Source organism: Chionomys nivalis, chromosome 21 (assembly GCF_950005125.1).
Source record: "Chionomys nivalis chromosome 21, mChiNiv1.1, whole genome shotgun sequence".
NCBI classification, from domain to species: Eukaryota; Metazoa; Chordata; class Mammalia; order Rodentia; family Cricetidae; genus Chionomys; species Chionomys nivalis.
The window spans coordinates 40492247-40516720 of NC_080106.1; the positions used below are offsets into that span (position 1 = coordinate 40492247).

The 24474-nt window shown below is 40.1% G+C and overlaps 1 protein-coding gene across 1 annotated transcript; it reads right to left on the reverse strand.

The window, feature by feature from the left end:
• Positions 1-9123: 9123 nt before the first annotated feature.
• LOC130863651 (olfactory receptor 7C1-like) lies at positions 9124-10062 on the reverse strand. The gene has a single exon (XM_057753828.1). It carries the CDS (start codon positions 10060-10062, stop codon positions 9124-9126), a length of 939 nt encoding a protein of 312 aa, XP_057609811.1.
• Positions 10063-24474: the final 14412 nt, after the last annotated feature.

The window sequence follows — 24474 nt, forward strand, 5'->3', positions numbered from 1 at the left end:
ACTTTCTTGATAATTTCTTTTGCTGTGTAGAAGCCTTTTAATTTCTGAAGGTTCTATTTGTAAATTCTTGGCTCTATCTATCTATCATTTCATGTGCAATTAGATTCTTATTCAGAAAGTCCTTACCTACAGCTTTATCTTAAAAAAATACTTTGTGTGTGTATACCACGATGAGTGTGTGTGTGTGTGTGTGTGTGTGTGTATCATGATGAGTGTCTAGAGGCTAGAGGCTAACTTACAAAAGTCATATCTTTAGGGAGTTAGCTCTCCTTCTACCCTTCCACCTTGTGGGTCCTGGGGAACCAACTCAGGCCATCAGTCACCTGCTGAACTTACCCTCTGAGCCATCTTGCTGACCTCTATGGATGTGTCTTGAATACTCCCTGCTTTCTCTTCTCGCAGTTCTATACTTTCGGGTCTTGTGCTGAGGTCCTGGAACCATTTGAAGCCGAGTTTTGTATCTGGTGTGTGGTAAGAATCTGGTTTTGTGTGTGGTGAGCAGTAAGGATCTAGTTTTGTATCAATAGTTTTCCCAGCCCCTTTTGTTTACGATGCTATCCTCCAGTGTGTATTCAACATCTTTGTAATAAACCAGGTGGATACAGCTGTATTTCCTTGTCTGTTGCTTTAGTCTGTGTCCGTGCCAGTTCCATGCTGTGTCTATTAGTGACTCTGTAGTCTGTGAAGGACAGCTGTGATGGTGCCTCTTGCAGCTCACTATTGCTTTGGCTCTGTGGGGACTTTTGCACTTCCATATGAACTTTTGCTATTTCTATGAGGAACTGAGTGAGCATTTTGATTGGGAGGGCACTAAATTTGTTGATGGCTTCCATAGCAAGGCCATTTTCACCATGTCAATCCTGCCAGTCCATGAGTAGTCTTTGTGGAGATCTTTCACAGCCTTAGTTAGCTTTATTCCAAGGGTGGTTGCTGGTTTCTTTTCCCCCTCTTGTGAATGTATTTGTTGCCCTGATTTTCTTTCACTGTCTCTGTCTTTGGCATGCAGGAAGGCTACTGATCTTTGTGTTAATTTTGTAGCCCGCCACTTTGCTGAAAATGTCCCCAGTTCTAGGATATTCCTCATGTCTCCGTCTCTCCCTGTGGGCTCTCAGACCAGATGAGGGATGGTAGAGCCTTGTCCATACCTCAGACATCTCTCAGAGAACATGGCAGAAGTGGTGCCATTCCCTACCCAAATCAGACCTAGACCCATTGAACTCCATAGAGACAAAGACCATGTCATTTTAGAGTCAGTTGCGCTTCTATTTTCCTGCTGGAGAACTGAGTTGTCATGTGACTGGCAGTCTGCTAACCTGTCAAGTCCCTGCCTCACCTCAGTGCTTTCTCCCATGTGCTTTGGTATTTGCTTTGGTGCATCATTAACATTTACCTGTCCTCAATCAGGTCTGCATATGCAAATTAGGTGCATTTTCTCCCTTATTCCTTTGTCCTCCCTCTCCCCGACTTGAACTATCTAAGCTAGCCCTGTTGCCTCAAAAACACCTCCCCCATTGTTCATACCACCCTGAGACCCTGCTCCCCAGCTCCTCCGCATCCCGAGACCTTCAGTGCACAGCAGATGATGGTAACTGGACACAGAGACCCATTTCCCCTGACTTCTACCTAGAGATAAGATGTAAAGTTCTTAACTACTGCTCCAACACCATGCCTGTCTGCTTCTCACCATGATGATCATAGACTAACAGTCTAAAATTGTAAGCAAGTTCCCAATTAAATGTTTTGTGTTATGGGACTTGCCTTGGTCACAGTATCTTTTCACAGCAATAGAACAGTAACTAAGACAGTGTTGGATATTCAATTTGGGGGCTACTCTGGGGGTAGGGGGTCTACTTAGTTCTTTGTCTAGTGATGGCCCATGAGATTTCTTTTTTTTCTTTTTTTCTTTTTCGAGACAGGGTTTCTCTGTGGCTTTGGAGCCTGTCCTGGAACTAGCTCTTGTAGACCAGGCTGGTCTCGAACTCACAGAGATCCGCCTGCCTCTGCCTCCCAAGTGCTGGGATTAAAGGCGTGCGCCACCACCGCCCAGCGAGATTTCTTTCTTTTACATTAGCATGCCTATTGATGTTCTTGTTCAGGTCTTGTTCAGTAGCCATATTGTTGGGGTATCACAAGTGAAGCTTCCCTGTCATTTCTAGGGGCTACGATTGGACGGCAGACTTCCTGGTCCTCTGGCTCTTGCAGTCTTTCTGCCCACCTCTTCCTAGTCCTGAGCCTTAGATGTAGGAATTGTGTTATAGGTGTATTCGTGATCAGCTGTTCTCTTTATTTTGGCCAGCTATGGTTTTCTGTAACTGTCTCTGTTCCAAAGGGAAGCGTCTTTGGCGAAGGTTGAGAGCTACACTTATCTGCAGGTAAAAGGATAACAACTCAGAATGCAGGTCTAGTAAAGTGGCAGTCATAGCTTCTCTAAGATCCATGACCTTGTTCTCTGTCTTAGTCAGGGTTTCTACTGCTGTGACAAAATACCATGACCAAAAATCAAGCTGGGAAGGAAAGGTTTTATTGGGCTTACACTTCAGCATTGCTGTTCATCGTTGAGGAAGTCAAGACAAGGACCCTGGAGGCAGGAACTGATGCAGATGTCATGGATGGAGGATGCTGTTTACTGGCTTGTTTCCTCTGACTTGCTCAGCCCCTTTTTTTTTTTTTTTTTTTTTTTTTTTTTTGTATAGAACCAAGAACCAGCAGTCCAAGAATGGCACCACTCACCATGGGCTAGGCCCTCCCCCATTGATCACTAAATGAGAAAATGCCTTACAGCTAGGTTTCAAGGAGGCATTTCCTCAGCTCAGTTTCCTTTGATGACTCTAGCTTGCGTCAACCTGACACACAAAACCAACCAGTACACTATCCCTTAATAACTGGCTAGGTTTCCCTCGTGCTGAACAGACCTTATGTTCAATTAGATAGCTATTGGTTACAGCTCAGATGAATGCCACTATTCATCTTCAGGGATATCTTACCAGGCTGTTCCTTACTGTTGTTTATATGTATCACTGCTGGATAGGATTACAGATTGCTTTCCTCCTATGGCAATTTGCATATACTTTCTGGTTTTTTGGAAGCAAGACTGAAGGAAGAAAGCTTTCAGGTTAGATCCCATTTAAGACATCCGAGTCCTTTGTCTTAAATATCTGGTAACTTCAGCAATAGGATTTTACCTTCAGCCTCTGAGGGGCAACCAAGGGAAACAGCAATAGCATGTTATTTTAGGTAGCTGCTGCTGTGGCTCCTCTCCTCCCTACCCCCCGTTTTTTCTCTCTCTCTGTCTCTGCCTCTCTCTCTGCTCTTCTCTCCTTTCCCCTCTATAACCCACTAAATAAATATTCAACCTCACTCTGCATGGTGTGCCTATCCATCTATCTCTTGCCTGTCATGTGGCTCCCTGCCTGGGACCAGCCACCTTCAGAGACCTGCGTCGTTGTCGTCTTGTGGTGTGCCCATCCATCTGTCTCTCCTCGTGGGACTGGCTCCCCCATCGAGGTCTCTTACCCACCACGCAGCTCCCTGCCTGGGACTCGCTGCTCCTTGTGGCCCACTTCAGCCATTTGGAGAACTGAACTACCCTTGTCTGGGATTGGCTGCTTTAGGGACCTGCTGCCCACTGCCTGCCACCACTTTGGGTACCTGTGGCATGGTCTCATGGCTTGCTCCCTGTTGCCACTTCAGGGACCTGTGACATTTTCTTTGGACCCACTGCCTGCTGCAGCCACTTGGGGAACTGCAGCATTTTACTTTTACCATAACACATATGGTAGATTTTTTTTTCCAGCTCTTTGAGGATTTTGGTTTGAGGAACATGAGCTCCTGAGTGGCTGCAGTTTGCATTTCTAGTGATGGTGAATTAAGGTTCCTTTTCTCCACGCCCTACCTAGCAGCTATTTTTTTTATCTTTGTCATTCTGCCTGTGTCTCAAAGTTGTTTTAATTTTCATTTCCCTAACTGCTATGAATGATGAATACTTTTTGATGTCTTTCATAACCATTTTTATTTCTTCTTTTGAGAACTTTCTGTTCAGATCACCAGCTCATTTTTTTTAAAAAAGATACATTTCTTGATTCTGTATTTTTAGTTTTTTGTATATGCAGAATATTAATCCTCTGTCAAATGTATAGCTGATAAAGATTCTCTTCCGTTCTTTGGTTTCTTCTTCATCAAAAGCTTTTTAGTTTTATGAGGTTCTGCTTGTCAGTTGTTGGCCTCAATTACTGGGCAAATAGAGTCCTATTCAGACACTCCTTTCCTGAGCCTTTATCCTATGTTTTCTTCTAGCTGTTGTAGCTGATTTCAGGTTTCAAAATGAGGTCTTCAACCCACTTGAATCTAACTTTTGTGCAAGGTGATAGATACAGGACTAATTTCCTTCTTGGACACATAGGATACCCAGTTTCCTCAGAACTATTTTTGTTTTTTTTTCTTTGAATAAGATTTTCTTTCCACTAGTGTCCCTCTCTCCTCCCACCCCCTTCCCTCTCCGATCTACTCCCGTCCCCATTCACTCCTTCTCCATCTCCATTCACAAAGGGACAGGCCTCCCGTGGGTTTGCACAAAGCATGGCGCATTAATTGGAAGCAGGACTGAGCTCCTCCCCTTATGTTGAGGCGGACCCAGGTAATCCATCATGGGGAACAAGTTACCAAAAGTCAACTAAGTGCCAGGGAGAGGTCCTCCCCTCACTGTTAGAAGCCTTGCTAAGTGATCAGGCTACACAATTGTCACATACATGCAGAGGGTCTATTAATTCCCATTCACTCTCCCTGACTGTTGGTTCAGAATCCATGAGCTCCTGTGAGCTCAGGTCAGCTGTCCCTGTGGTTCCCCCATCATGACTGTCCTGGCTGGTACAATCCCTCCTCCTTTTCTTCTGCAAGATTCTCAGGGCTCAGTGCAGTGCTTCTCTGTGGATCTCTGCCTCTGCTTCCATCAGTTACTGGATAGAGTATCTCTGATGACAATTAGGGAAGTCACCATTCTGCTTACAGTAGATGACCAGTTCAGGCATCTTCTTCACCACTGCTAGGGAATCTTAGTTGAGGTCATCTTGTGGGTTTCCCTGGCACCAGGTTTCTCCCTAACCCTCAATTATCCCCTCCCATTAAGACATCTCTTATGTTACTCCCCCCTCCATCTTGCTGGCAGCCCACCTTCCACACCCAGCCCACCCAACCCACTCCCTCTAGTTCCCATCCCTTCATCCTCCCCAGCCCCTGCCTCCAGTTTACTCAGGAGATCTTTACTACTTTCCCTTTCCAGCGAACTCCATGCATCCCTTTTTGGGCCCTCCTTGTTATCTAGCCTTTCTAGGCTGTGGATTGTAGGTTGATTATCCTTTACTTTACTCCTAATAACCACCTATGAGTGAGTAAACTACCTTATTTGCCTTTCTTGGTCTGGGTTACTTCACTCAGAATGATTTTTTTCTAGTTCTATCCATTTGCCTGCAAATTTCATGAGGTCATCATTTTTAACTCCATTGTGTAAATGTACCACATTTTCCTTATCCATTTTTAGGTTGAGGGACATCTAGGTTATTTTCAGGTTCTGGCTATTATGAATAATGCTGCTATGACCATAGTTGAGCAAGAGTCCTTGTGGTATGATTTGCATCCTTTGGGTATATGCCTAAATTTGGCATAGCTGGGTCTTGAGGCAGATTGATTCTCAATTTTCTAAGAAACTGCCGTACCGATTTCCAAGTGACTGTACACTCCCATCAGCACTGGAAGAGTGTTTCCCTTACTCCACATCCTCTCGAGCATAAGCTGTCATCACTGTTTTTAATCTTAGCCATTCTGACAAGTGTAAGATGGTATCTCAGACTCATCTTGATTTGCATTTCCCTGATGACTAAGGATGCTGAGCAGTTCCTTATATGTCTTTTAGCCATTTGAGATTCTTCTGTTGAGAACTCTTTTATATATATATATATATATATATATATATATATATATATATATATATATATATATTTGGTTTGCTAGTATTTTATTGAATATTTTTCCACTTACATTCATCTGGGATATTGGTTTGTAGTTTCTATTTTTTGTTGTCTCTCTGCCTGGGTTCAGTGTTAGAGTAATAGTGGCTTCATAGAAAGAGTTTGGAAAAGCTCCATTTTCTTTCTTTTTATTTTTTGAATAATTGAAGAATATTGGCTTTAGATCTTCTTTGAAAGTATGATAGAATTCTTTGGTGAAGCCATCTGGGCCTGGATGGATTATGGATTTTTACTTGGAAGACTTTTTATTGTTGTTTCAATTTCCTCCTTTGGAATGGGTCTGTTTAGGTTGCTGCTCTCTTCTTGGATTAACTTCAGTAGTTTGTATGATTAAAAAAATTCATACATATTTTTGGATTTTCCAATCTAATGGAGTATATGTCTTTAAAGTATAGGAATAGTTTTATTTTATAATATTCTGAATATCTTTGGGTTCTGTTGTAATGTTTCCTTGTTCATTTCTGATTCTATTAATTTGGGTTATGCCTGTCATTTGTGTGTGTGTGTGTGATTTGTTTATTTACTTAAAGAACAACTCATAGATTTGTTGATTCTTAGTATTTTTTTTTGTTTCTGCTTTATTAATTTCTGCTCTTGTTATTTTTGTCTAAGTTGTTCTATTATCAATGAAGCCCCAGGAGTCAGATATTGGGGTGAAAACCTGATAGATCAAAGAATCTGTGGAAAAGTGACCAGCTGACCTTCCCCTTTTTACTAGAGACCCAAAAAGCATGCCTCTCCACACATCAGAGGCCAAAAAGGACCAAGAATCTCTAAGTCCCTCACTATTTCTTCCTGTGCCTCACTATCCATCTCTCTGGGTTCTCACACTTTCTATGACTAGTACTTGCCAACTAGTCACTGGCTCTGCTCCCTCATCCAAGATTAATTTTATTAACACTGTCTCAGAGGATCACAGTACAATCAAATATCCCACAGCATTTCCCCCTTTTGTCTAAATAAAAAGAAAAGTTTTTTTTTAAAAAAACTTTTTAACATAGCAAAACTATATACAATAAGAACAATTATCAGGTATTGTCTAAATAAAAAGGAAAGATTTTAACTCTAATACAATGAAACTATATACAGTAGGTACAATTATCAGGTATTGGCTAAATAAAAAGGAAAAGTTTAACTCTAATACAGTGAAACTATATACAATAAGAACAATTATCAGGTATTGACTAAATAAAAAGGAAAGGTTTTAACTCTGGAACTATATACAATGAGAACAATTATCAGTTAAGCATTACATTCACAATGTCCAGTTCATTTGTATTTGGCAAATTTGGAGAGTATACTCTTTTTATCTATCCTATCTTGGTGAATCCAAAGTTTTATCCCTAAACCACTTTCTACCATAACTTGTATTGCTAATCTAAAAATATCTTTTTGACCTAAAACATTTTCTTAGATAAACAACTTAAGCTTTAATGTCTCTCAACTTTATAAACTTAACATCTATTTTATAAGTTTATTTTCTGAATTTAGTAGCAAAGAAGATGGTAAAACTATCTAATAATATTTAAAACCCATCAGAGACCTGAGAAGGATAAAATATTACCTTAGTAAACAGGATGTACAGAGCAAACAACTTCAAAACTACAGAAATGACAGAGAGAGCTGGCTGCCTGGACAGTCATACAAAAATTCTCTGTAATTTTGGGACCTAGAATATCTGACAGACTTCTCAGTGAAGTAGGAAATTTGAAGGACTATCCTACCCTGTCTTGGCAGAGTTTGGCAGTCAACCTTCTTTGTGTCCTGCTTGTCCAATTTGGACAGCATACTGTCAACAGTCAAGACAAGGGTTCTTTCTTGCCAAGAGGCTAGCTTTGCCACATTAAAAGCAAACTACGTATGGAGGTTCTTTGATACCCATCATCGTTTTTTTTTTGGAAGTAAATTGTTGCTGCCAGCAACAGACATATATCACAGTCATGAAAAGCCTTATACTATTAAAACATCTTGAATTCCATATTCTGCAGATCTCTGAGTGTTTAAAAGATCATCTATCTATCTAGAATACATAAGGCTAAATAAAACTTATTTCTGTCTACATCTAAATTTACTACAAATTTGATTGTTATCTTAATTATCCTAAATAGTTTGTAATAGTAGCTTTCAAGGACTGGAACTCTGCATTATAATTTAAAATGAGTTGCATAGGTATAATATCTTGCAGCATGTTCTAACAAAAATAACCTTAAATTTATATTGATATACATAAATGCATACCAATGTAAAAATATTTGAGACTAGGATTTGCTTTTTAGTCTAAAAGTACATTCAATAATTTACTTTTATTCTATCATTCCTATATCCCTCCTTTTTTCTTTTCAGAAAGAGATCCCCAAATCTAACCTCCTTTGCTTAATTTCTTCACTGACCATGACCAATAACAACTTGCAACTAAACCCCCTAAATGATGACAAACATCCATAACCCACTAAATGACCAAAAACTACCCATCTCTTGGGAATATAGGTGTCATGTTCTTAAAGTTACTTTCTGTTGTGTGGGACCCTGAGAAAATTGGGATAATGATTACGGCTTGGAAAAGCTAAGTATATCATTTGTTGCCCAGTCTGTGTGATGAGAAAGTATAGGGCTTATCGGAAGTCTTGGATGGAGTAGGCTATGGGGCTGAATCATGTTAGCTTTAAAGTTGTCCTGAGCAGTTTGTAGTCCAAAGCTGATCTTTGGGTAGTGTTTGTCAGCTTACTGGCATTACTACCATCCAGGTGGATTTTTCATTGCAGAGTCCCATCATCTTGAAGACCTCAAGTGTCACTGCCAGGAGTGGTCATAGTTTACTGCAGAAAACGTAAACATTTTAAATGTCATATGCAGAAGATCTCTGAAGGTTAAAGGATCACAATCTATTAAATATATCCAGGGCACAGAAACTTAGTTCCTAGTTACCTACTCCAGACTCCAACCTAAAAACGTACAGAAAGGTAGGTGAAGATTATTTCTAGAATTAATTGGTACTCTATATGACCACTAATATCATGACAGGTACTGCAATGGGGTTGTCCTCTGGTCTACACACACACACACACACACACACACACAAACACACATACAAAAATTCCTACTTTCAAGATGATGATGATAGGTTACATAGAAGTGTATTCAGGGCTCTCTTCATGTCCCTGTTCCTCAGGCTGTAGATGAAGGGGTTCATCATGGGAGTGACCACAGTATACAGAATGGAGGCAACCACCCCTGCCCAAGAAGCCTGTGTCCCTGTAGAACTGAGGTACACGCCTAGGCAGGTTCCATAGAACAGAGAGACAACTGAGAGGTGAGAACTGCAGGTGGAAAATGCTTTATATTTCCCTCCTGCTGTTGAAATCTGAAGGACAGATGTCACAATCTGAGAATAAGAGAAAAGTATCCCAGCAAGGGGAAAAAAGCCCATGATGCTGGTTACGATATACAACACGACATTGTTGATGAAGGTGTCGGAGCAGGCTAGCTTGAGGAGTTCAGGAAGCTCACAAAAATAGTGTGGAATTTCCACTACGGCACAGAATGACAGTCTCAGAGCAGTTAAACTCTCAGGCAGGGCTCCGAGAATGCTTATGAGCCATGCCAGGAGAAGTAGGAGGAAACAGAGCTTAGGGCTCATAAGGACGGTGTAGTGCAGAGGGTGGCAGATGGCCACAAAGCGGTCATATGCCATCACAGTCAGAAGCAAATTGTCCAGAAGTCCGAAGACCGTGAAAAAGTACATCTGTGCGATGCAGCCCACGTAGGTGATGCGCTTCCTCTGTGTCTGGATGTTCAGCAGCATCTTCGGGACAGTGGTAGAGGTGAAGCAGATGTCAGAGAAGGATAGGTTAGAAAGGAATAAATACATGGGCGTGTGCAGTTTAGGGTCAGAGACAATGGCCAGGATGATGAGCAGATTCCCGAAGATCGTCACCAAGTACAAAGACAGAAACAGTCCAAAGAGAGCAGACTGAATCTCTGGGTTCTCTGAAAGTCCCAACAGATAAAACTCTGGACTCCCTGTGTGATTTTCTGGTTCCATGTAAACGGGGTATCTGGAAAAGATAAGACACAGGAAGCTTGAACTACAGGGAACAAACATAGTAGATGTGTGTTTGCTTTAACTTGAACCCCATGCATTGGTGACATTGGTGCATTTGCACAATGCTTGCTTCTCCTTAGAGGCTTAGGCTTCTAAGTTCAGCCATATTCTCCTGTGGGTCACCTCATGTGGGACTCCTAGTTATATATAACACTTGATTTAGTATTCAGAGCTGACTTCAAATACTCTGCTACCTTAATTCCCAAGGTCTCCTTTCAATTACTTTTCATTTCTCATCTTTTAAAAATATACTCTTTGAAGATTTCCTATACATACACAATGTACTGTGGCCACTTCCACTCCTCATTTCTGCCTCCTCCTGCCACATTCACCCAACACACCCCACTTCCAACCTCATACCCTCTTTTTACAAAGCACAATGTGTTTTTTTCTTACTTGTTTTCTCTTAAAATAGGTAACTATTTGTTTTTAAATTAAAATTGAACCATATCATTTCCCTCAACTCCCTTCCTCCAACTCTTCCCAGGCCCCACTCAGATTCCTGGCTTCCTTCTTTAATTGTTATTGCTATGTCTATGTGCGTATATATGCATGGACATACAGGTATAAACCACTAAGACCAGTTAGTGTTGCCCATATGTGCATGGCTGTGGGTCATCCACTGAGGGTGGGTGGCACCGACCACTGGACACGCTCCTGGTGAAAAGCACTTCTTCCCCCCCCAGCAGCCATCGGTTGCCAATAGCCCTTCATGAGGACTCAAGAGTTCCTCAGATTTTTGTGCTGGAATTTTGATCCACCTGAATTTATGCAGATCGCATGCAGATATCGACAGCTGCTGTAGGCTCACAAGTTACTTCATATTTAGAAGGCAAGAGCTGGCAACACTCCTCCCCATCTCTCCTTCATTGTTTCTGCCTTCTTTTCCACAGTGTCCCCTGAGCCTCGCCTTTCCACACACCCCTGAGTGTGCAGGCTCCTGAGTGTGCAGGGCTGATAAAGATGTCTCATTTAGTACTGAGCGCTCACAGTCCCCGCTTCCCAGCGTGTTGACCAGTTATGAGGTTATCCAGTCATGTGACCTGTCATGAGTCACGCTGACTGGTGCCCTCTGCAGAAAGGTACTCTTTATTTTATTTTATTTTTGTTTTTCGAGACAGGGTTTCTCTGTAGCTTTGGTGCCTGTCCTGGAACTAGCTCTTGTAGACCAGGCTGGCCTCGAACTCCCAGAGATCCGCCTGCCTCTGCCTCCCGAGTGCTGGGTTTAAAGGCGTGCGCCACCACCACCCGGCGAAAGGTACTCTTCTAACCAAGACTGAGAGCAGGCTAGGTCTGTGGATGTAAACTTAATTATTTAGAAGGCAGATTGATGCCAGAACCATTTAGCAAAACAACAGTAGTAGGTTCTACCATAAGGCCTAGGACTTTCCATTCATGAACTCTTGACCATGTCTACAGTACCAGGCATGAAACTCCCATGTCACTATTGCAGGGGCATCTTACCTGGAAGGTCAGTACTGTAGAATGCAGGGTCCAGTGATGGGCAAGACCCTGGATAACTTTTCTTTCCCAGCCAATTGCATAGCACCTTCCAGCATTATGGAATCTAGCCAGAAGGAAAGTTGTTTCCTGGAAGGGTTGAGATTGAGATCTTTATATTCTGCAGCCAAAGAGCATGGTATCATTACTTTTAAATACCATAATAATAAAATTAATTAAAAGAAAAAGTTTAAAGTTATACTTAAATACATTTTAATTGGTTATGAGAAGGTCATTTAAAAAACGAAGAGAGGTGGCTCTGAAGTTAAGACCACCTGTTGCTCTTTGAGGGAACCTATGCTTGATTCCCAACAATCACATGGCAGCTTTCAACCATCAGTTACTCCAGTTCCAGGGCATCTGATGCCTTCTTCTGGCCTCAGTGGGCACCAGCCACACACAGCACACAAATATACATGTAGGAAAACACTTATACATGTGTGTTTTTAAAAAAAATGGAACAAGTATAAAGGATGAACTCACTCCACCAGATAAATCCCACTCTCATGGAGGCGGAGATGCTAGTGTAGCGATGTTGTCTAACCTTAGTTTTTTGTTTATAAGAGTTATTCAGAGTCCAGTGAGTTAGATCAACAGGTGAAAGTATTTTCCCTGGGATTGCCTGAGTTCAGTCTCTGGGATCCACATGGTAAAGGGATGGAATGGACACCGGAAAGTGGTCCATAGCTTTCCCATAGTTAGTCCCTCTCCCAAGAAATAAAAAAATTAACCCCGATGCTAAAGGAAAACAACCTTCCTCATACAACCAGAGTAAGAAAGCCCATTTGCTTTATTTAGTAGCAAACATAGAAATCTATCCCAGACAAGTTAGGCTAGAAAATATATTCTTTGAATATTAACTAGGATGAGCGAGTTACAGGCAACTCAAAGAAGCAATACACTCTCCATAGTGGTAATCGATTTATTACCATGTAATGAGTCAATAGAAGGCATTCTGAACATCACAAACTCATCTTTATAGGTGCCAAAAACTCCTTGGACATAGCTCTGGGAAAATTCTAAAATGCAAGGATCTTGCATTTCTATAATACAAATCAGCATCTTTATCAGCTACTATCCATCCAGACATGAAATTACAGTAATAACTTCCATTAAGCTCATATTGAAGACAAATATTCATACCTGCTACTGTCACTACCAAATACTGTTAAACTTCAAACCAACGTAATTAAAGAAAAAGTGATAATGCTTCCTATTATGGGTAAAAGCCATTTAATCATTTTCTGGAGAGAAAATGACAGTATAAATTGATTGAAAAGCGATTACAGTCAAAATATGTATTGTGTATGGTTAAATATTTAAGCATAAAACATACCTCTTTATTTACTGTCGGCAGCAATGAACAGGTGTAGAAAATGGTCACATACCTGCACAATTTTCTGGAGCTGGTGAGGTCATGAGTCTTGGAGTAAAATGTCCTAACCCCACTTTGCTAAACTAGTATGACTTGTAACTTCATTCTGAATACTTGCCCTTGTAGCTCTCACCCTCATCAGAGATCATACCTCATCATCCCCTCTCTTTGTAGAAGAGATGGTGGAAAGACTGTATGAACCAGAGGACAGGGAAGTCTGCTGTGAGACTGTGTCTCCTTGAAATAATGAGGACCTCACACCTATGATACCTTAACAATATGGCTGCGGAAGCAGAATCTGAACAATAACCACATCAGTAGACAAGCTAGCATGGTAGGGGCGCATGTCGGGAGGCTTCACCCCTAGACAAAGGACTGCCAAGAGAGGGAGAATTAGTCTCAGGGACGAGCCCCTGCTGGTTATCCAGTATTAAGTAGTCAGACTTGACAGCACAGGCATACTAGAGACTAAGTGGACTCAGCACATTTTATTTATATTTTTATGCATACATGTCACAGCAATTGAAAAAGACATAAATTTGAAAGTGAGTGAGGGATACATGGAAAGAGTTGGAGGAAGGAAAAGGAAGAGGAGAAATGGTGTAATTATATGTTCACTAAATATGGATATTAAAATGAATCTAGATTAAACATGCAAGTAGAGGGGCCAGGAAAAGTATAGCCAATAAGGTAACAGGGGGTGAATATGATGATTAAAGTACACTGGCTACATGTATGAAAATGTCATACTGTAGCCGATTATTTGGAAATTATATACATGAGTAAGCATCATTATAAAAGCAAAAAATACATTTCAGAGTGGAAATGTGACTGCACAGCCTCAGAATGCCTGATCTAACTGTGCAGAAGTGCACTGAGGTTTATAGACCAGACCTGGTTAATTTTGGTGTGTGATGGTTTTATTTACAAATTTTTTTATAATAAAGTTTTTTTTTCTTTTTGTTTTTTCTTTTCTTTTCTTTTTCAAGATAGGGTTTCTCTTTGTAACTTTGGCTGTCCTGGAACTCACTCTGTAAATAATAAGGCAGTGCTAGAACTCATAGAGATCTGCCGCCTCTCTCTCATGAGTACTGAGATTAAAGGCACGTGCTACCGCCGTCCAGCAATAAAGCTTATTTTTAAAGGCAAGAAATTGTAACACGCTCAGGGAAGATTTTGGACGTTGAAAAAGATCGGCCTACAGATGAACACGTCAGACTTAGGGTGCTTACAATCATAGGAACTGTATTCATCTTTTCTGATGAGTGGCTTCATCACCTCCAGTCCATATCCCCAGAAACACATGGAAGCGGGGAGCGGTCAACTGTTTCTCAAAAGTAACCCAAGGAGGCTGTAAATGATGAAGAGATGTGTGAGCAATGAGATGTAAGGTGGATAAGAGCTAGTAGGTGATGAGAAGGCATAAACATTGAATAAAACACAGAGGAAACTCAAATTTAAACACAAAGGAAACTGAACAGAGTCCTAGCGAGGAAATGCTTTCAGCTGATGGGAAAAGAAAGCCTGTAGATATGATGTCACGAAGACCAAGAAGCAAGAGGGATGCTGAGGGTGAACAAGCTGTAGTTGAACCCGAGGTTTCCTTTCGGTTAGTCACTCACCCCCTTTAAATTCTTTTTGAAGCAGTGATGTTTTCTCACTTCCTAACCTGAGGCTTCAGCAGGAAGAGTTACTTCTCTGTCCTCTTATTTACTGTGCTCAATTAGGTGCTATCATTTTCAGATGTGCTGTGTGCATCTTACCTTTCAGAGAAGTGGGTGTTGGAGCTGATATGTCTGCTAGGTCAGGGAGGTGGTGTAAAGTGATTCCGGAACCACAGTAATGTTCTCTGCAGCAGAAGGAATTCTTCCCGTATGTGCTTGGATTCATGAACTAATGGCAATGCCAGGATCTGGGCTGTTTATTTAGTTTCTGAAACTTAATTCTCAAAGCCTCTCATTAAATAAAAGTTTATAAATTCATAATCTCTGGGTAATATACCTGCTAGGAATCTGGGGACCAAAGCGTTAATGACAAGGTCCCAATCAATTTTGTTCCCCTGTGGTTATTGAGTTGAGAAACTGTGCCACCTTCCCCCAAGGGTCATTAAAAAACTACTCATAAGGAAATAAAGAAGCATGTTCTATAATGAAATGGACAGTTAATAAACAGTATTTAACATTTGCAAGTATATGAGCATTTCATATTGAAGAGGACACAGTCAATACTAATGGACAGAGTGCAGTAAATAATAATAAGGCATTCACTGTACTGTTTCCAGGACTAGGTGGATCAAGCAGGAAATCATACAGAAGCTTTGGACTTAATCATTCTGAGCAAGTGGCATTAAAAGACTGTATCACTGAATCTAATAGTGACACCGATTACATTCTAATTACTGGAAATCTCTTCAGGAAACATCATGGGTCAGGAAACCAGTCTGAAACAGTTTAAGACTTAAAATAAAGTGTCTTTTCTAATCACAATTCCTGAAACTAGTAATTAGTAGTAAGTTGGATTTCAAAAAATTGACAAGTACTTTGTAGTTTAAAATTGTATTTACAAATAAACAATGGCCTGATAAAGAAATGGATTGAAAAATCTAAAATTACCCTGGGAGAAACAAAATGGGAAATACAACACATGAAAACTTACAGCATGAAGTAAAATCAGTCCTAAGAAGAGTATTCCTATTAATAAATACCATCATGATGAAGTAGAGATGGCACAAGGAAACAACCTCATACCCCAATGAAATACAAAAAGAACAAACATCCCAGATGATTTCAGAATAAAGAAAAATTCAAATTATAAAAATATGAATAGTGTGCCTGCTACCTCACAAGACTTCATGACACCACCCTCTTTCCTTTGATGGATGCAATGCCACCGGATGAAGGAAGATGCAGAAGTATCTGTAAGCACAGCCAGCACCCAGGAGGCCAGGAGAATGTTGGAGGCATACATTGCCACAGGACTGACTCGAGCAGTCTTCGTCCAGGTGCCTTTGAGAAAGTTGGTATGAGGTGTGACCACAGAAAGAGGAACCAGATCTTCTTCCAGACTGTAAACCTGAACAAACTGTGGACATGGTCAGTGAGCAGACATCTCTCATTGTTGCTATGGTGAGATCCTGATACTGCAAAGTTCTGGGGAAGAGAGAGTTCCTAAGCACTTGTCACCATGAAGGCCAAATTCTTCAGCAGAAGGGCTGAAGAGAAGATTAAGTTGGATGTGCCTCGCTTGAAGCCACATAGGCAGGTTAAAACACTGACTAAAATAAGGTCTAGTAGAAGCAGTACAAAACCTTATCAATCTGAGCTGTTTGAAAGTGTAAACAGAATTGATAAAACTTTGCTAGACATACTATGAGAAGAGTAAAATAGAGTGAATCATAAATAAAATAAGCACAACACCAGAAACCTCTGAAATACAAAGAATCATATGAAACTACTGCTATTGATTGTTATTGGCAAGTACATTCAATTCTCTAGAAAAATTGGAGAAATTTTTGTACATGTACAACATACAAAGAAAGATTTCAGTCAAAAATAGAAAGACTGGGTAGCCTAACAACGAGAGGAGAATCAAATCATAGTAGCCTTCCTTCACAGAAAAGCAAAAAGACATTACTGGTTAATGAAGCTGAATTTTACAAATATTTCAGAAAAATAATACTAATTTTTCATACTTTAACAAACATTGAAGATGAGAGAGTCTTTGCAAACTCATTACATGAGAGCAGACTAGCCCTTCTGCAAAATCCAGGAGGGGACACAGAAAGCTAAAGATTGATATACTTGACTAAAATAGAAGCTAAAATCTTTCACAAAACATGAGCAAACAAAATCCAAATGCACGGGAAAAGCTTGGACACCATGACTGTGAATAGAATTTCCTAAGAGAACAAAACGGTTTAATACAGCAATCAATAAAGAGAATAATTTACACCATTAGGATGAAGGATTAGCACTGTATGATGTGTCTATAGGCTGACAGTGACCATATAATAGTTATCAATCTTTCAGTAATAAAAAGATGCTGGAAATTTTGAGGAGTAGGGCTTCTCTAGCACAATCTTGACAGAATATGTTAGGCATTACATAGAAGGATATGAACATACCACAACTGAGTTCCAACTGAATTCTTCATAGAAACTGAAAAAAGTATCTTATATTTCATGTGTAAACACTGAAGAAACAGGACAGCCAAAGTAATTCTGAACATTAAGAATATATTATAAGGAAAAAAATCTATTTTCAAAAATGTAAGTTTAAAAAAAATAAAAGGAAAACTGGAGGTATCATCATCTCAGGTTTCAAATTACGTTGTCTGTAGTAAAGTCTTAGTAATAAAAGCTCAAGGTACTCACATAAAACCAGGCACACTGATCAATAGATTAGAATTGAGGACCCACATATAAGCCCACACTCCTGCAGCCATCTGATTTTTGACAAAGAGACCAACAGTATACACTGGAGAAAAGAGCACCTTCAACAAAATAGCGCTGAACAACTGGATAGCTACATGAGGAAGAATGGAACCAGATGATATCTCTCACTCTGCACAAAACTCAGAGATGGATCAAGGACCTCAGCATAAGAATTTGAGAGAAGGAAGGATATGATATGCTCGAACTCATTGTAACAAGAAAGGACTTTCTTCTTTTTAAAAAATGTATACAAAATTTTTTACTTTACAAAATGTATACAAAATTTTTTACTTTCATGTTTGTATGGACACCAGTGTGCATGCCTGGTACCTGTGGCTGGTGAAGACAGCTTCAGATTTCCTGGAAATGGAGGGTTGCAAGACACTCTGGGGGTTCTGGGAAGCAAATAATGTCTTCTGCAAGAGCAACAAGTGCTCTTACCCACTAAGCTGTTGCTCCAGCCCCAAGAAGGACTTTGTGAACAGGAACATGTTAACTCGGGTATTAAGTTAAACAACTATTAAATGGGACCTCATGAAACTAAGACATTTTTGTCCATCAAAGAACACCATCATTGGAGTGAAGATATAGCCTGCAGAACTGGGAATAAAACCTATACAGTTATACATCTGACAGAGGGTTTGAATCTGGAATGTACAAAGAACTTAAACAAAATGTAGACATCAAGAAATCAAACAACCCAATTAGAAACTGGACAGGGATGCTGGCGGAGAGAGTCACTTTTCCTTGTAGGGGTGGCAACTGATGGTTTGGTCATGCCTCCGTGGATGACACTATACTATTGACAGAATGGCAACACTAATTAAACTCAGTGAGTTAAAATAAACAAACTAGGAGAAAAATTTGGAAGGTGGATTTGTTAGAGGATCCTGGGGGAAGTTGGAAGGGGATGTAGGTGATGAATATGATCAAGATACATTATATACATGTATTTAATTCTCAAAGAATAAATTAAAAATATTATAAAATGGGGCATGGACCTGAACAGAGAGTTCTCAAAAGATGAAATGCTAATGGATGCAAAACATTTTTTAAATGTTCAACTTCCTTAGCCACCAAGGAAATACAAATTAAAACTACTTTGAGATTTTGTCTTACCCCAGTGAGAATGACTAGGATTAAAGCAAAAACAAAAACAAAAATGCTGGCAAGGATGTTAGGAAAGGGGAACACTTAATTCTCAGCTCGTTGGAGTGAAAGCTGACCAGCTGCTATAGAAATCAGGGCAGAGGTGCCTCTAAAAGTTAGAAATAAATCTACCACACAATGTAACTGGAGGTTTCATTTCCACCCACCACTCCCCGAATAACCACGCCGAAGCTTAATAATAATTACAACCTGTTTGACTTATTTTCTCAGGATTATTATTAACTAGCTCTTACAACTTAACCCATTTCTATTATTCTATATTTTATCACAGGGTTCGTAGCTTGTTACCTCCCATTTTGCTTCTCTGGTGGCTGCTGATGTCTTCCAGATTCTGTCTTCTTTTTCCCTGTACCTTTGCTTGGATTTTCTGCCTGACTCTATTTTGCCTGGCTATTGTCCAAATCAGTTTTTTTTATTAAGCGATGGTAATAAAACATATTCACAGCATACAGAAAGGCATCCCACATCAATTCAGCTCTGCCACTTTTGGGCATATTCCCAAATAACTCTGTGTTCCACTAAAGAAATACCTGCCCAACCATGTTCAAGGCTGCTCTATTCACAAGAGCCAAGAAATGGAAATAGCCTAGAAATATCAACTGATGAATGAACAATGAAAAATCACACAATATTCAGCACAATATTTTACAGTCTGTTAAGAAAAAAAAATCTATCTCATAGAGTGTGCCTTAAATTCAGTCAGAAAGTGATTGGTTACTCAATAACATTGATGCTACTATTGCACCCGCGGTTGCTGCTTTGCCAGGCTAGTCATTAGTGTAGCTCATAGGACTCACAGCTGGGTTGGTTTGATGACTACTTTGCTCTTCCACGAATATAAACAACACCTTCCAGCACTCTGAAAGCTTCCAGGTCAGTATCAGCTCAGTTTCTTCCTGTGACTCTAATATCTGGTGTATTCGACAATGGGGTTGTACCATCAAGAGATGCACAGAAACCATGAGTATTGGCAACAGCCTGTAATGTGTGCGGTCTTTGGGAACGTCCTGATCAACAGCTATGAGAAGTACCACATTCCTGATACTGTGCTTTTCCTTTGTTAGTATATGGTGTCTAATAGAGGCATTGTTGTCCTATACAGAATAATTCTACTTGAGCTCTTTTAGTATATGTATAGAGAGAATTCCATTCTAAGCCTTTATATAGTGTATTCTAGCTCCCCTCTCTTGAAAGTCCCTCCTCATTACCATTTAGTAATTTCCTGGCCTCTATTGGCATTATAGATTTATCTAAAGATTTAAAGATAACAACCACAAATGAGAGAAAACAATGTTGATTTATTTATTTTTGGTTTGGGTTACCTCGCTAAAAACAGTTATCTCCAGCTCCATCTAATACCTGCAAACTTCATAATTTAATTTATTAAAGCTTAGAATTATCCCCCTGGGTAGCACATATTCATTATTTGTTCATCAGATGAAACCCATACTTAGCATCATTATCAGACCCAAGAGCCTATGGTTAGACAGGTCATAGACCCTAGGAGAGAACCTATTACTCTGTTAAATAGGCATAGTATCAAACTAACAACTAGGGACTTATCATTATACACACAGAGTAAGACATCTCTGAACTCTTATCAGAAAGCTCTATGTGCAGTAGACAACTACCAACACAGAGATTTAAGGTCTGTTCCAAAGGTAAAACCCATGGGGCACCATGCTATCAGTGCCAAGAACCTGGCTGTGGACGGGTGCCCAGGCCCAACTGATACATCTATGACACAGCTTCCACACCCAAGGCTCAGGAAACATCAAGAGTTCAAGGCTAGCCCGGTCTACAAGAGCTAGTTCCAGGACAGGTAGGGCTGTTACACAGAGAAACCCTGTCTCAAAAAAAAAAAAAAATCTTACACAAGAATGAGCCCCCTGACTGGTTATATAACACCAAGTGGTCAGATCTAGAAACTTACGCGTGTAGTCAGCACTAAATAGACTCAGCAGATTAGATTTATATTTTTATTTGAAAGTGGGCAGACATGGAGGTGGGCAGGCTTGGAAAGTGGGCAAATATGGGAGGAATACAAGGGAGAAAGAGAAAAATGGTGCCTTGAACTCATGGAGATCTGCCTGCCTCTGCTTCCTGAGTGCTGGGATTAAAGGTGACCACTACCACTGCCCCGTCTGGGGGCTCAATCTTAGGAAAGACTAATTTCCCTTCTCTCAGCAGTCATTAACTGCTTGTAGCTCTTCATCTAGAGGTGGCACCTCATGAGATTTCTCCCATCTGTGTTGGCATATCAAACGCTAGCATTGTTTAGGTCTTGTTTAGGCAGCCATAAAGTTGGCTCTGTCACAGGTAGGAGATTCCTGCTGTCTGGCTCTTCTGAGCTTTCTCTCACCTCTTCCTTGATGTTTCCTGAGTCTTGGGCGTAGGAGTTGTGCCATAGATGTATCAGTTGGGCCTGGGCACCCGTCCACGGCCAGTTCTCTGAATTTTAACTAGTGAATTTCTGTAAGAGTCTTCTGAAGCAAAAAGAAGCATCTTTGGTGAAAGCTGAGCGCTACACTTATCTGTAGGTATAAGGGTAAGTATCTAGGAAGCAATAAGGAATTATGCTGGTTTAATAAAATGGTGGTAGTGTGTTCTTTTCTAAAATCCACGACCTCAGTAGCCACATGTATTTGTTCATGTTGTCTTCAACAATAAGGACTTAACTTCAACTTTTTGGATTGTTTTCTTAAATCTTTTTTTTTTGCATTCTTTATATATTCTGGATAATAATTCTCTGTCATATATATAGGGGACAAAGATTATCTCCACTCTATGGGCTTCCTCTATACTTTATTTCTTTAGCTATATATAAACTTTTTAGTTTTATGAGATCTCACTTGTCAATTGGTGGCCTGAATTCCTGGGCAAACTGAGTTCTTTTCAGAACGTCCTTCCCTCCATCTATATCATGAAGGGTACCGCCTAGGTTTTCTCCTGGCAGGTCCAGTGTTTTAGGTTTCACACCAGATTTTTGATTAGTTTTTGTGCAAGGTGATAGATTCAGGCCTAATTTCATTCTTCTATTTGAGGACATCCAGTTTTCCCAGTACCCTATGCTAAAGGTGCTGTTTATTCACCAGCTTGTTTGTTGTCAAATATTAGATGGCTGAAGTTATGTGCACTCATATTTGGGTCTTCAATTTTGTTCCATTGGTCTATATGTCTGTTTTGATGCCAGTACCATATTCTGTTTTATTACTGTGGCTCTCTAATATATCTTAATTGTTATGGCTATCTGTGGTCTTTTGTGGTTCCATATAAATTTAGAATAATTTTTTTCTCCTCTGTGAAGAATAAGATAGAGATTTTGATTGGAATTACACTGAATCTGTAAGTAGCTTTTGGAAAAATGGTTATTTTCATAATATTAATTCTACCAATCCATATCATGGGATATCTTTTCATTTTCAAGTGTTTTTATCTGTTTCTTCTGAGATTTATATTTTTTATTATAGGAGTCTTTCACTTCTTTTGTTCAGTTTATTCATAGATGTTTACATTTCTTTCTTTTGCTCTACCCCCTTTTCTTTCTTTCCTTCACTTTCTTCTTCTTCTTCTTCTTCTTCTTCTTCTTCTTCTTCTTCTTCTTCTTCTTCTTCTTCTTCTTCTTCTTCTTCTTCTTTTTTTTTTTTGAGGATATTGTGAATGGGAATGTGTTTATAATCTTTTTTCTCTGAATGTTTGTTGATGCACAGAAAAGCTACTGATTTTGGTATGCTCATTCTGTATCTGATCATGTTGCTGAAATTGTTGGTCATTTCTAGAAGTTTTCTGGTAGAATTTTTAGAATCTCTTATGTATAACATGCCATCGGCAAGTAGGGATTATCTTAATTAAGTTTACTCCTTAATTAAGTTTACTCCTTAATTAAGTTTACCATGAACCTAAGCAACTGGGTAGGAGAGGTGGAGTTTACTTACAGTCCCACATCACTGTTCACAATCAAAGGAAATCACAGCAGGAACTTGGAGGCAGGAGCTGACACAGAGGCCGTGGAGGGGTGTTGCTTACCGGCTTGCTCAGCCTGCTTTCTTAGAGAACCCAGGACCACCAGCCCAGGGGTGGCTCCACCCACAACAGACTGGACTCTCCCATATCAATCATTAATTTATAAAATGCTCTATAGGCCTTGCCTAGAGCCTAATCTTGTGGAGGCATTTTCTTAATACATAGTCCCTCCTTCCAGCTTGTATCAAGTTGACATAAAACTATCCAACACAGGAATGGTTTGATTTCTTCTTTCCCTATTTGTATCTCTTCAATTTTCTTCTCTTTCCCTGTTGCTCCAGTTATTGCTTCAAGCAAAATAATGGAAGGGAGTGTGATAGTGGACATCTCTGTCTCATTGCATCAAGTTTTTCTCCACTGAGGATGCTGTTCTCTTGGGTCTCTCATATATACATTTTATTGTGCTGAGATTTTTTTAATTAATTAATTTATTTATTAAAGATTTCTGCCTCCTCCCCGCCACCACCTCCCATTTCCCTCTCCCTCCCCCATTCAAGTCCCCCTCCATCGTCAGCCGGAAGAGCAATCAGGGTTCCCTGCCCTATGGGAAGTCCCAGGACCACCCACCTCCATCCAGGTCTAGAAAGGTGAGCATCCAAACTGCCTAGGCTCCCACAAAGCCAGTACATGCAGTAGGATCAAAAACCCATTGCCATTGTTCTTGAGTTCTCAGTAGTCCTCATTGTCCGCTATGTTCAGCGAGTCCGGTTTTATCCCATGCTTTTTCAGACCCAGGCCAGCTGGCCTTGGTGAGTTCCCGATAGAACATCCCCATTGTCTCAGTGTGTGGGTGCACCCCTAGCGGTCCTGAGTTCCTTGCTCGTGCTCTCTCTCCTTCTGCTCCTGATTTGGACCTTGAGATTTCAGTCCAGTGCTCCAATGTGGGTCTCTGTCTCTGTCTCCTTTCATCGCCTGATGAAGTTTAATATTCAGGAGGATGCCTATATGTTTTTCTTTGGGTTTACCTTCTTATTTAGCTTCTCTAGGATCACGAATTATATGCTCAATGTAGTCCTATTCTCTCTGGGAAAACATAAATATATTTTATATTATATAATATATAAGGTATGATGGATTTTTGTCAACGGTTTTTCCTGCATCTTTTGAGATGATCCTGTCATTTTATGTTTGTTTTACTGAGTCACTATTTCTCTATTGTGCAATCCTGGCTGTCCTGAAACTCACTATGTAGATCAGGCTGGCCTCAAATTCGTAGAGCTCAACCTGTCTCTGCCTCCTGGGTGCTGGTGGTAAAAGCATATGTTACTATACCTGGCTAGATTTTTGTGTTTAAGTCCATTTATGAGATTTATTATAACTCAGGCAGTGGTGCCACATGCCTTTAATCCCAACACCTGTGAGTTTGAGAGCAGCCTTGTCTCTAGGTGGTCCCAGGACAGCCAAAGCTACCAGAAAAACCACATCTTCAGAAACAAAACAGAAAAGAGGGAGAGATTTATTACATTCATTGTAAATGTTGTAAATGTTGAATTGTCCCTGAATCTCTGAAATAAACCCAACTTGTAAATGGAAAATAATCTTTTTCATATATATCTGTATTAGTCTGTAGGTATTTTATTGAGCATTTTTTTGATCTATGCATCAGGGATATTGGCCTATAAGTTTTAAAATTTATTCATTGCTATGGATTTAACTGGTTTTGGTATTAGAGTAATAGTGACTTCAAAGAAAGAGTGTGGGAATGCTCTTTTTATTTTTTTATTTACACTTTAAGAAGTATTGGCTGTAGATCTGCTTTGAAAGTTGACTTTGGAATTCTGCTGTGAATCCACATGGGACTGGAATTTTTAATTAGAAGTCCTTTTGATACTGTTTAAATCTTCTTACGAGT

What these genes read in the sequence shown, in the direction of transcription:
- LOC130863651 (XM_057753828.1), bottom strand. Translation starts at nt 10,062, where the DNA reads ATGGAACCAGAAAATCACACAGGGAGTCCAGAGTTTTATCTGTTGGGA.